This window comes from Rhipicephalus microplus, chromosome X (assembly GCF_043290135.1).
Source record: "Rhipicephalus microplus isolate Deutch F79 chromosome X, USDA_Rmic, whole genome shotgun sequence".
In the NCBI taxonomy this organism is placed as follows: Eukaryota; Metazoa; Arthropoda; class Arachnida; order Ixodida; family Ixodidae; genus Rhipicephalus; species Rhipicephalus microplus.
This window is the reverse complement of record NC_134710.1, coordinates 80,500,387-80,513,246: the sequence shown is the minus strand read 5'-3', so window position 1 is coordinate 80,513,246 and position 12,860 is coordinate 80,500,387. Positions and strand designations below refer to the sequence as shown.

The following is a 12,860-nucleotide window of genomic DNA, read 5'->3' as shown; positions in this document are numbered from 1 at the left end:
ATGATCCCTTCAGTGGCATATGGCAAAGCCAGGAGTGAACACAAATTGTTGCCCCGGCTATAGTTATCTGCAGCGTTAAGCGGTGAGTGCTCACGCCACTCTTTCGCGCCGTGTGGTCTTCCTTTGACAGCCGCGCCGTGCTCGAGCTGCACACAAGTCCCGGCATGCACGACCTCGGCAGTCCAAAGTGGCAGCTGCTGCTCTGCGTCTTCCTGGTCTTCATCATCCTCTACCTGGCACTATTCAAGGGCGTCAGCTCTTCCGGAAAGGTGAGCGTCACGATATTACGTTTATGATGTGGTGCGTGTCTCGGATGAGCGCACCGGGTCGAGGATGTTTCCATGGACGCGTGGCCGCAGCTATTCGCTGGTTAAGTCGCATCACCATCATGCACCGAATTCCTTGAGACTTACGAACACGCACGACAAACGGCAAATAAGGTTTCGAAGGACAGTGCGCACACAAATATTCGCTTCACCGTAACTAGCGATAGGCGGGAACATTGGTTGAGGTATCGCTGTTTGTGTGCTTTGCAGTACCAGAGCACCGGGTTGTTTCTAAGAAAACTCTCTGTGACTTGAGTCAATGCTGTCGCTGTCGGGCACGTGCGCAACTGTCTGGCGTCGTTGTTGAACGGCTAGATGCGCGCCCTCTTGTGTTTTCAGAGAGCGCTATAGATGCTGCGTGTGACGCAGGTGGTCTGGGTGACGGCCACAGCCCCTTACTTCATCCTGACTCTGCTGCTGCTACGCGGCGTGCTGCTGCCCGGTGCCGGCGAGGGTGTCCAATACTACTTGCAGCCAAACTTCAACAAGCTTCTGGACACGCAGGTTTGGCCGACGCGGTGCTAGCCTTCTCATCGTCCTCGCTTTTCATTGCACTTGCAGTCGTATCTTATAATGACCCGTTGAGTGGTCAGCTGATGGTGATCGGGTCTGGCGTCACTTTAAAACCAGAAGCTGCCCTCAGTGGAGGGATAATGAAGCGCGATGATGCAGTACGAATGCACGTTAATTTATTGATTGACATGTGGGGTTTGACGTCCCAAAACCACCATTAGTTTATGAAAGACGGCGTAGTGGAGGGCTCCGAAAATTTAGACCACCTGGGGTTCTTTAACGTGCACCCAAGTTTGAGCACACTGGCCTACAGCATTTTCGCCTCCATCGAAAATACAGCCGCCGCAGCCAGAATTCGATCTCGCAACTTGTGGTTCAGCAGCCGAGTACATTAGTCACTAGAACACCGCGGCGGGGCCGAATGCAGGTTAGAAGGCGAATTAAGTGATAAGGTGTCAATGTAGGGCAAGGAACTGAGATACTGCGCTGCTCTAACGAATGATTATTCTTTCATTTGTGTACATATTCATGGCATTTGCAAGAAATACTCACACGTTTACCAGTATCTTGAGCATGGAGGGTGGGACGACAACTCGATGCCAGCTGAGGTCAACGATAAAACATTCACCCAATGAAAAAAAAAATGTGAGGCGCCTTTTTTTTTTTCAACAGAGTGAGCCATATTCAGAACTGAAAACAGGACTAAATTTTACTGCAAACGCAAGAAAAATCATGGTATCTTTCATTTTAGAGACGCTTTTAATAAAAATTATCAATTAAAACACCCACTCATGAACTAGTTTAGAATAAAAACTGAGTCCTAATATGGACCTTGCTGTATTGAAGCGAGCCAGAGCCGCTTTTATTGAATAGACAGGCTCCGTGAACACCTCGTGGCCAAAATAATTAACGTAGCCGTCTCGTGACCATTTCACTTTTGGCCAGTTACCTTTGTGCCGAGGGGGAGGAAAGAAATAAGCGAGAGGTTAGCCAATTCTTAGGCCAACTGGATTGAGGGTTGTATTTTGCTTGTAACATCTCTTTTCTATCATCTTATACTCCCCTTTGTGCCAAGACGGTGTACTGGATGAAGGCGAAGATGGAGAGAGTGAGACGCTGTTGGGGCGAGTGATCACGGCGCTTGGCCGCTTACCCGAAAGTCGCCGGTTCGAGCTCGGCCGCAGTGGTCGCATTTCGAAGGAGTCGAGGTGCCAGAGGCTCGTGTAGTATGCGACATCAGCCAGCACTTGTTAGAGAGCCTTAACTGGTTGACATAATCCAAAGCCCTTTATTGCGACGTGGCACCGAACTTTTTCTTAACTGTGGCCTGTAAAAGCCTAAAAAATCAATATCAACAAGACGGCCCGATTGAGGACCGTTCGGTGAAGAATAATAAAAACAATCATACGAATTGGCGCCGCATAAACGCTGAGAAAGCGCACGCCGACGGAGAAAAATCTCCACGGTGCTCTTATGATTGAAAAACGAAAGAAGAGTGTCACGATGAAAAGCACTTTCGAAAGGTGGCGTGACGTTTTTGTTTTGTAGTGTAAACATATTCCATGTTTGTAGACAGCGGTAGGCGTCGTCGACATAGCGAGGTGCTTGTAGCGACATCGCTGCGCGTATAGGTTCCACCAAGCCCAAAGTCCGCCACCGGTGGGGGCCTACGCACCGCGACGTCCCTACAAGCGCCTCACCATGTTGATGGTGCCTATTGTTTACAAACATAGCCTGTAAAGCGACGCGGACTAACAGGAAACCCATGCTCGCCTCGCATAATATCGGCGACATCAAAGACTATCAACCAATCTTCTATTGATACAGAAGACTGTCCCGAGAAAAGAATATTCATGTGGTTCGTTCTGTCACACACAGTCACGAAATGATTTCATTCGCTGTCATTCAGACTTATAGGTGTAAGCAATGCGGTTCCAAATAAAATATTTCAATCGGCATGAGCCAACCACTAATATAGCAAATATCCATAAGTGTCAGATCAAACATTTCCGCCTGGCTAAAGACTGTAGCAGGTTACCCACATGTGAGGTCCACTGCCGGTTTGGGGTGATTTGATAGCATGCACACACTGACAAAAAGAAATTTCTGGAGCAAACTTGGTGACATTATCAAAAGCAAACAATACTATTTTTTCTCATTTTTGCTTGAAGTGGATTTGGTCTTTTTAGGGGAAAACATCCTCCGAGGTATTCCCCGCGACTGTCTTATTTTCAAAAACCCGCGTGTCCTTCACGCGTATAAATATTTACCGATTTGAGCTCTCTGCCCCACGAAGGCACAATTTACGCGCGTGTTTATAAACACGGCGTGGTTTCTCAACGTGCCGACATCAAGCACGATCGGTGGCAGTCGGCATCCGGCCGCGTGTATACGTGTACAATTTTTTTTCTTCTTTTTGTCTTTCTATCGCAGGTGTGGGTGGACGCCGCGGTGCAGGTCTTCTACTCCGTGGGAGTAGGATTTGGCGTTCATCTCACGTACGCCTCGTACAACCCGTTCAACAACAATTGCTACAGGTACAGACGCGCGCGCAGACTTCTCGAATGCGGTCACGTGCTCAGCGTGAATTTGCATCTGCGCCACTCTAGTCCTTCTCCCGCTTGTCTTTTTTTTTTCTTCTCTAAATCTCCTTCGCGCTCTCCTGCAGCGTCTCCCCGTGGCCACGCGCCGTATCAGCGACCGCTGAATGGCGGACGCAGCGGGGTGCCTTATTAGCCGAACTCCCAGTGCAAAACGCCCATAGCATGGTGCGCGGCGTTCATTAGGTCGACAATGTCCTTTTGTTCCGCAGCATGTCTACTCAAGCGTTTTCTGGGGAGCTTTCGAAGACGCTCACTGCGGTGCTACGTGTCTCTCTGTGCCGGTGTACCCCACAGAGGCGTCCGAAGAACCACAAATCAGGTTCATTGCTGCATGGGTGAAGGATTGCAAGACATGCGGGTACAGCTAAATGGCTGCAGTGACTGCGTGTTGCCGTGAAATACCGTAGCAGTTGCCGTGCATGACATTGGCTGGCACTCCCGCACGGCTTGGTTGTGAATGCGTGTATAGAGGTACACCCAAATGAGCACAAAAATATACCGTGGTACAGCCATCGCCGTAGTTTCGTTGGCAAAATGTAGCTCGCCGCGCGAACCACTAAGACACCGATGGAAAAGACTGCTCCCCTTACACTGATGAACGGCAAGCGCGTTCTTCGCCGAACACCGACCTTTCGGAGTGAAATACTTTCATCGAAAACATCGTACTTAGTAATTTGTGACTTCTGGGTAGCTCAATGAAAAAAAGAACAGCAGTAATGCTCTCAGTCTTCATCTTCACTTCATTGTTTGTTTAACTGTTGTGCTTTCTGTCGTGCGTGCCGCGTTGGCTGTCCTCTGAACAGGCGCTTCCTCACTTGTAAAAACAAAAAGCGTTTGGTGGCCAGAATAACACGAGAAGACTCTGGCTCACTTTTCGGGACGTATTGTAGATTTACTCCAACGAGCCATACAGAAAGTACACAGACAGATAAAGCGCTGTCACATGCTTGTCCGATTGGCTGCTCTATATACACGCGGCAAGAGTAAAAAAAAAAAAACTAAAGGAAGAGCGATGGCAAAAATCACATGTTCGTTGAAAGATGCAGAAAATAACCACAAGCTTGTGAAGTATAAACAGCTTTTTGCACGAGATATAGATGTGGCATACATAATCCTTTCTTAAAAGGTTTTAGAAAAAAAATTCAGCTTGATACATTTTAACGATGTTTCATTGTATTGTTCAGTTACCTTTGCCCCATAAAACAGCAGTTGTTCAATCCGTCACTGCGCGATGCTCATCTGGGGCTGTCCACCGCCAGGCTAGAAATCGACAGCCAAAAAAGGCAAACAATCATCATTGACTATACGCTTCCTGCGCCGCTAGCGTGTTGTACGTGGGCGATGTGCTGTCGAAGCAGCTCCGTTCGACGTGAATAACGACACACGGCATGCGTGCGCTGCAAACTCTAATGAAAACGACTCGGAATAATTCCGGGGAACTCTCCGTTCTATTCAATACGAGAAGGTCTTTCGTGACAAACTTTTTTTGCGTGAGCGAAAAAAAACTTCAAAGGCAAATTGTGCATCGAAAAACGTGGTGCCAGAGTGCCTGGCGCGATTCGGAGACCGTTGCATCATGCGCTGTTGACACAAAAGCCAACTTATGCGATGATATGGCATGACGATAGTTATAGCGCGAGAACAAAACGACGACACAGAGACAAGAAGGACACGAAAGACAGAAAAGCCTAGCCCGGTGAGTGCATGTAGGAGTTGGAAAAATAAAATAAAAGCCGCGAAAACAGTGCAGCGACTCTGCCGCAAGTATAGCTTTTGTAAGCCCATCGCTTTACATGCATGAAATTTGCGCCCCAACAGTGGTTGCGTCATTCGTAAAGTGATGCCTCTCCTCGAACAAAGCATATTGGAATACACGAATGCGCAGCTCCTGCGCTTAACCATATCGGCACTTCGCAGGTGGTGGTTGCAGTCTAAGTGCGCTTTTAACGCTCTCTCAACGCTCGTTAGTATGCAGTTATGCCCATTTATTCGCTGTACGCGGGTGAATTTGAAGCGACCTTGCCAAGTGTTTATAGTTATCGTCTGGTCGATAGGGGTCCGTAATGACTCTAAACACAGATACGCATGTTGTTCTTTCATGGCAATCACTGAAGATCAAAATATACAGTGTAAGGGATCAGTGTGTAACACTGCCGATAGACATATTCCCGGCAAGTGTATGTTCTGGTCATTTTATAAGCTTTATAGCATTTTGAACGCTGTTACGTACACTGAAAAATTCATACTTCGGGAGAACTTGCCACCACATATTGAGTTATAAAATGAGCACAAAGTTAAGGAACGTGGACGAAAAAAAAGCACGCGTCTAGCGTTGTACCTAGATTCGACAAGTTTAGTTATTAAAATGCGCTTATATATCTCATTTTCTTACACATGCGCAAAGCGCACACCGAAAGCATCGTATGTTGAAGGCATATTTGCCAAGAAAGCATTTATTTTTCCTTTGCATAAATGATACGTTTTTTATTCTTTCGCCTTGATATGAAATTCTTCTATGACCTCACGTTCGCTGTTGGTTTCCCTAAATATTGTTCGTATAAACGCCTTGCTTTGATAGGAACAACTTCTTTTTTGTTCATATTAATGTACGTGCTCTTTCGTTTTTTTTTTCACTCAAACAATACATCGGCACTCCAACAGCATACTCAAATAATGTATCAACTTTATTATTTTTTTCACGACTCATCTATTCCCCCCCCCCCCTAAAAAAACTATGCTAACCCGAAAGTGAACTTCGCTTTCCTGTACATTGACAAATCGTACACCACTACTTGGGTGAGTTGCCTATATAATTTCATTATTAAGATATAACAGACAGTCATGCAAAGGAAAGCATAGGAGACGTTAGTAGATGTAATTGTAACGTAAATGTGAAGAAAGTGGATGAAAAGATAACGTGCCGTAGCAGGGATCAAACCTGCGGCCTTCGAATAACGCGTTCGATGCTCTGCCAACTGAGCTACCATAGCGGCTAGCCCACCATGCACTTTATAGGGTTTATGTGTGCATTAAACGTCGGGTTGTCGGTCAGCGCCAGCAGTAAAGCCATGGCGGTGGGTGTGGAACAGTCTTCATCAGCCTGTTTGGCGTGACGTAGCAAGTGAAATTGTTACGAGCTGGCAGCACATTTGATGCCTTGAGGTAGTATACGAGAGATTATTGGTCAGATGCCAGCTTGTAACAAGTTCACTTGCTACGTGACGCCAAACAGGCTGATAAAAAGTGTTTCACACCCGCGTTCATGATTACCGCTGGCGGTGACTAATACCCCTCGTTTAATGCACATATGAATCCTATAAAGTGAAAGGTGGGGTAGCCACCGTGGTAGCACAGCTGGCAGAGCATCGAACGCTTCATTCGAACGTCGCACGTTCTGTCCCTGCCCACGGCAAGTCATCGATCTATTCCCCCACTTTTCTTTTTTCACCTGTACATTACAATTACATCTGATAACGTCTTCTATACTCTCCTTTGCAAGGCTGTCTACTAATTGTGTCTAACAAAGAAAACCAGCCCTTAAGTGTACGCGTCTTTCCTTTATTTAATTGTATTTCCTTGTTTACTTATTTACAGTTGCTTATTTACTTGCATAAAAATACTGAAAAAAAACACAACGCGAGCACTGACTCCCGGCTGGAAGTTTCATGTCGTAAAACCACATATAAATAGACAAACTTACCGAAGTGCAAGTCATTATAGCCATGCCTTAATAGCCCCTTTAGTATGTGAGCCATGACAAATACCAGATAAAAACTACCAACATTCAAGGTTCAATATTTTTTAAGCACACCGTAACTTTTAGGTGAAGTTCAGTTTAGAAGAACAGGTGTCTAATTCACAAAGTTGTGAGTTTTATAGAACTCATGGCTTGGCACTGGGCACCCGGGTTCACTTATAACATGCACGGCTGCTTTACGAACAAATCCAGCATAAGAAATTTCTCTCACGACACTCATTCAGCTTCCTTTGAGCTCCTCTTTCAAGCAAAATCTTACAGCAGATTCAAGCAAATGCGGTGAAACATGCATGTGCTGGAAAAAGTCTATCGCGTCATTTCTGCAGAGAGACAGAATGTGTTGATCTTGTTCATCATACAGATGCCGTCGCACGCTGGTCTCTGTGTTGTCCGGGCTGCTGCAAGTGTTCGCGTAATCGCAGGGACTGCCTCATGACGACGGCGGTGAACAGCTTCACGAGCTTCTACAGTGGTTTCGTGATTTTCGTGTACCTGGGCTACATGGCGGCCAAACAAGGAGTGCCCATCCAGCAGGTGGCCACCGAGGGACACGGGCTCGTGTTCCAGGTCTACCCCGAGGCCATCGCCACCCTGCCCGGAGGTCCCCTGTGGGCCGTGCTCTTTTTCGTCATGCTTCTGACGCTCGGATTGGACAGTGCGGTCTGTGCATTGCTCCCATTGCTCGAATCATTTCTTGCTACCGCGAAGCGCTCACTAATACCGTATAACACTGCAAAGAGGCTGAAAAGTGCACTAGGAAAGTCACTTTAATTGCGATGTGACAATGCCTGATTAAGAGGCGTTATTGAAACAATTTAGACCTTTTACATTAACTTGATTCGTGCGCCCTTTGCTGTAGTGGTTTTATAATCAAAGCAACGTGCTATCGCTCTTTTAACAGCTCGTACATTTTGATTTCGTAAGGTTTACTTTTGTTCGCTCCTTAACCTAAGCTATTCAGTCGTGTTATCGACGATATGTTTCTTGTCGGCTCAGCTGGAAATGTATAGCTCCATTCCCATCCTACATGCCTTCTCTTGTTGCTTCGTTTCTTTGAGGTAGCATTTGTTATTCTTTTTATTTTCTAGCTCAGTTTGACGAAGAGGTATATACCTCTTTGTCATTGTATTTTGCTGTACTTGTTTCTCCTAAGGAAACAGCTCTGTTTTTTAACCTCACTACGGTTGCAGACTTAATGTATCGAGGCTAATTGCAAGGAATGAACGCTACGCACAATTCGACGCCGCTGGCGATGACTTGGCGGGGTGTTGACGTCGCAGATGGGCGGCCTGGAGAGCGTCATCACGGGCCTCATGGATGAATTCAAGACGTTCTTCTCACGCTGGCACTGCCGCCGAGAGGTATTCACAGCGGTCGTCATCTGCGCCTCTTTCTGCGTCTCCATCGTCAACGTCACCAGGGTCAGTCACCCGCTTGGCGCCTTGGCCGTATCACCATCACATGAGTGACACTTACCCCCGTATTCACAAACGCTCCTCGACTCGACTTTCACCCTTCGTTTGACAAAGTTGAGCACTGCTCCAACACTCGGCTGAAAATGACGCTGCACTAATCAACAATTGCAGCAGACTATCGCTGATATGCAGTGAGTTGCCGTGCGTAGAGATGGCGCTCCCATCGGCTTTCTCAAGTGAAGGCGAAGCGTTGAGTGAAGGGAGGTTCTAGAATACGGGGGTTAAAGTGGCGAGCATGAGACGGGGAAGCAAAAGACGCATGTTTTTCTTCCTCGTAGTGGCGTTTAAATTTAACTACCACGGTGATGGCTAATAGTTTAATGACATGTAGTTCCTGCATGTGCCTAAAATTTGTCTTCGTGGCTTCAAACAGCTTTGTGTCTCCAGCACCTTCTTCATTTTATCAATGCCAGCCAGATGCGCCCGATTCAGCCGTTCACAACCCTTTCCTCTTCCCCTTTCCTGATCTCGCGCATCGCCTAGCGCTCACGTGTGCTTTGCGGTCACGGGGAGAGAACCGATTCCTAGATATTTTTTTAGGAAAGTACCGCCATTTTTTTAACTGAGCCGCCATGCCGTACACTCTCCTTTCCCACCTCTCGTCTCTCTGGCCGCCACGAGCATCACGCGAGTTATCAGCGTGACATAGCATTCTTGATAGGAAAGCAAGGCGAGCTGGGTTGTAGGGCTGGCGCCCGCACGGTAGTCGTTCGGGAGAGGATATAGATCTGTACACTTGAGAGAGGAAGGTTGAACACTTTGGAGAGAATATGGAGGAAAGTGTCGCAGCTTTCTCTATATACAATTTTCCACAGCTATTTTTTATGCAAAACTAGAGGCGCCATCGCACCGAAGCACCACGGCCTTCTCCTCAGCGGTGCGGCCACGATGTGGCGTGTGGCGAACGTTGCCCTGCAGGTTATGCGCTGCACCCGCTTTGCTGGCCTTAAACTCGGGAGCGGTGGGAGCGAATCGGCCGGCCATTGGTGACGGTGAAATAGTGGGAAGGAGAAGGCCATTGCATCACGTCTTGGAACACGGCAGCGCCCGTTCGCCGCTGCGGAAAGCCGTCTATATTAAGGGACTGAACCCGTCATGTATGCAGTGTCTTAAGACGGAAATTATATGAAGTAATTTTTCGTTCAGTCGTGTCGAGATATGTGGGGCGGTGCATTGAATTCCTTGAGTCAACATTGTTGGCGGTCACACTGGCTCTGTAAGAGATGTGGTGCGTTGAGAGTACATGTCACCGTTCGTGGCACTATGCGGGCAACCAATGGGGAAGCGTCACTGTAACTATGCTGCATGCGCTGACTTTAAAGGGGCCCTGAAACTCTTTTTTAGTAACCATGGAATTAAATTACTAGAAAAGCGTATTGCCTCACAAATCCAACGCCGCAAAAATTTTAAGAATCCATCCTCTACGAGCGGAGTTGCAAAAATTTTTCACACGTTGCGATCGCATTCTTGCTTCTCTCGTCCCGACGAAAGCGCTGGAAGCTAAACAGTGAGGGATGGGAGGGGCAAACAAAAAACGTCACGCAGGCCTTGTGACCTTGAGCGCTTTTTTCTTCTTCGAATGCGTGGCTTTCTCAGTGCGATCACGCACGCACGCGTGGACCAGTGACGGCCTCCTGCGGCGATCTCTGTAACGACCGAGTGCGCCATACTCCAATCAGCCAATGGCTGATAGACGGGCTTACTGCGAGTGATTTTTGGGCTTATTGCGTGATTTGTCGAGAGAATACAAAGCAACTTCTAGCTGACTTCGATAATTTATTGTGAACTCCAGGCCATGTGGTGCGCTTATTATTTGGCACGCGTGTTGTCGGGAACCTCTACTACCGATCAGCAGCCTTCTCTGACTACGCTCAGAAAGTGTTGGAGGGCCCCTTTAAGAGCACTGTGATGCGGCAATGGGGTTGTTTCTAGCCACAAAGAAGGAGCACAAAGGAAAAAATCTGGCAGACGCGCGATATTGGAGAGTGGGATACACGTCTATAAGTATATCTAAACTGGTGTCGTAACTTTCAAAGATGCCCATGGATTCAGTAATCGGCGGCTCGTTGCCACCATCGCCATCTGCGTGAGGAGAAAACAGTTAACAGCAAACAAAAAATAAAAATTTGACGTCACTATGGGAAGCGGTAGGGACGTCATGAATTTGCCCTACCTGGCACAAAATTGAAATTTTTCTTAAATGCTGACCTTTTAAGTGCCGTAATTATTACGCAATATTATTGCGCTTGCGCCTCGCTAATTGCAAGTGGGAGAGAAAAGTAAGAAAACATCGAAAATAGAGGAAGCAAAGTTGTTTAAACAGCCAAATGACGTACTTGCAGTATGCACACGAAACTTCGCAGAGACAATTGTGAGACAACTGTTCACGAGCATATTAGTTCAAAAACTCACGTTGCCCAATCATCGAAAACCACTACAGCGAAACAATAGCTTTAAAAATATAGCTTTGGCAACCGTAGAGTACAGCGTCTAGTTGCTTAGAGTGTCGGGTTCACCGTCACAGGACACGCCAGCCGTGTGCCAGCGAAGGCAGTCGGCAGTTACAGGAGCTATTCTATGAGCTAGTTAAGCTCTGAAATGTCACACCAGTAAACAGCCCATAAAAAATCACAGCATATCCACGGAGTTAGTGATGATGACTGGGGCGAAGCGTCCGTTCGTCCGTGTGTCCATCCATCCACGCATGCGTCCATGCGTCCAATGGCGTTCGAGAATGCAGACGGCATGTGGGTAACACCGACAAGACGCGAGCCAAGGAAGCCGAGCGCAAGCGTCTTCAAGGCACCCGCCGCTCTGCTTCGTCCATGCCTCACCAACGATCCGCCACGTACGGCGACTGTCCAGAAGCCTGAGAGAGCCTCTTGTTCTCCGCGTACCCAGGCACAGCCCGCGCAGCAGCCAATCAGAGAGTAGCGGTACAGTGTCATCTAGAATATTCTCACTTAACTGAAGTATATATGTACTTCTATGACACAGCGCCGTCTATTATGCTGTTGGGGATCGAGATACTGCCTTTTTTTTGCTTTCTCGTCCCTTCTTTCGGTTACGCGTAACTCATGACAAGGAAAATTCGCCGCTAAATTAAGTGAACTACTGAAGGTACGCACGAAACCAACAGGGAAAAGTGAGCGACGCCTCGTTCACCCGGCAATGCGCCGAACCAGAGAACACGCTGAACTAAACACAAGCTCTGATAGCGAATTGCCTAGATACGCTTCCCCTATTTATGGCACTTGGCGAAAAATTTAAGCAATCAACCATTCAGCCAGGTGTGAGATACACTGCAAAGTAAGTTTACAGTAAACTTTAAATATACCTATAAAATTACAACTATTTTAAGAAAAATCCTAATGAGTTTTTAGTTTTTGTTGTTTGTCCCCTCCTCACCTAGTCACACTTCAATCATCGGCGGCCGTTGGTGCTTCGGCAATAGGTTTCCGACACTTCTCGTTCGTAACCCATGTATTTGACCATGTCTATCGCATCTTCGGCGGGAAGCACTCGGACGCACGTATGACGCGAGCAGCGCGACCCCTCATATAGCGCCGCATCATGACCACTCCGTGAATTAAGGCGGACCAATGGCTCCCGTTGAGAAGCGCGCGTTTGCCCTGGCAATAAAACAAATAAAGGAGGCGTTGGTGTCTCAGCAAACTAATTCTTTTCAGCAAGATGTCGCGTCACATTCGCAAGCACCCACACTTATCGGGCACGTACCAAAATATTTCTCCATCTGTAAAAGCGGGATCACGTCAAATTGGGCACCAACACAGTCAGATATATAGCCGTGAACAAATCCATAAGTCACAATAATCAATAGATACCGTGTGAATCAATGTTATGAATTATTTCCATTCTCGCTAAACGATCACAGTAAAAATTCGCCAGATCCCACGTACTTGGGAATCGACGTTATGCGAAGCACGCGGAGGGAAGGTGATCGTGTTGCAATTTTTTTAATAATTGACACGTCATGAAATAACGCTAAATACATGTACAAACGTTGCACGCACATACATATGTTGAAGAGTTGCAGATATTTATAGAACCAGTTGTTTGCACTTCTGCAACGATGCCAACTGGAACATTCGTATTAGCAACACCAAAAGCTGATATGAAGCGCTTATCCTCTCGAGGATTCTAGCCCTGGACACTTCCACATAAA

General features: G+C 47.1%; 1 protein-coding gene across 1 annotated transcript in view; it reads left to right on the top strand.

The window, feature by feature from the left end:
- Positions 1–12,860, top strand: part of LOC119176719 (sodium-dependent noradrenaline transporter) — a 206,637-nt gene that overhangs the window by 170,765 nt on the left and 23,012 nt on the right. The window contains exons 6-10 of the mRNA XM_075877215.1: positions 131–269; positions 696–830; positions 3,273–3,376; positions 7,622–7,859; positions 8,480–8,620. Coding sequence (XP_075733330.1) covers positions 131–269; positions 696–830; positions 3,273–3,376; positions 7,622–7,859; positions 8,480–8,620 — 757 coding nt within the window. The remainder of the gene's footprint in view (positions 1–130; positions 270–695; positions 831–3,272; positions 3,377–7,621; positions 7,860–8,479; positions 8,621–12,860) is intronic.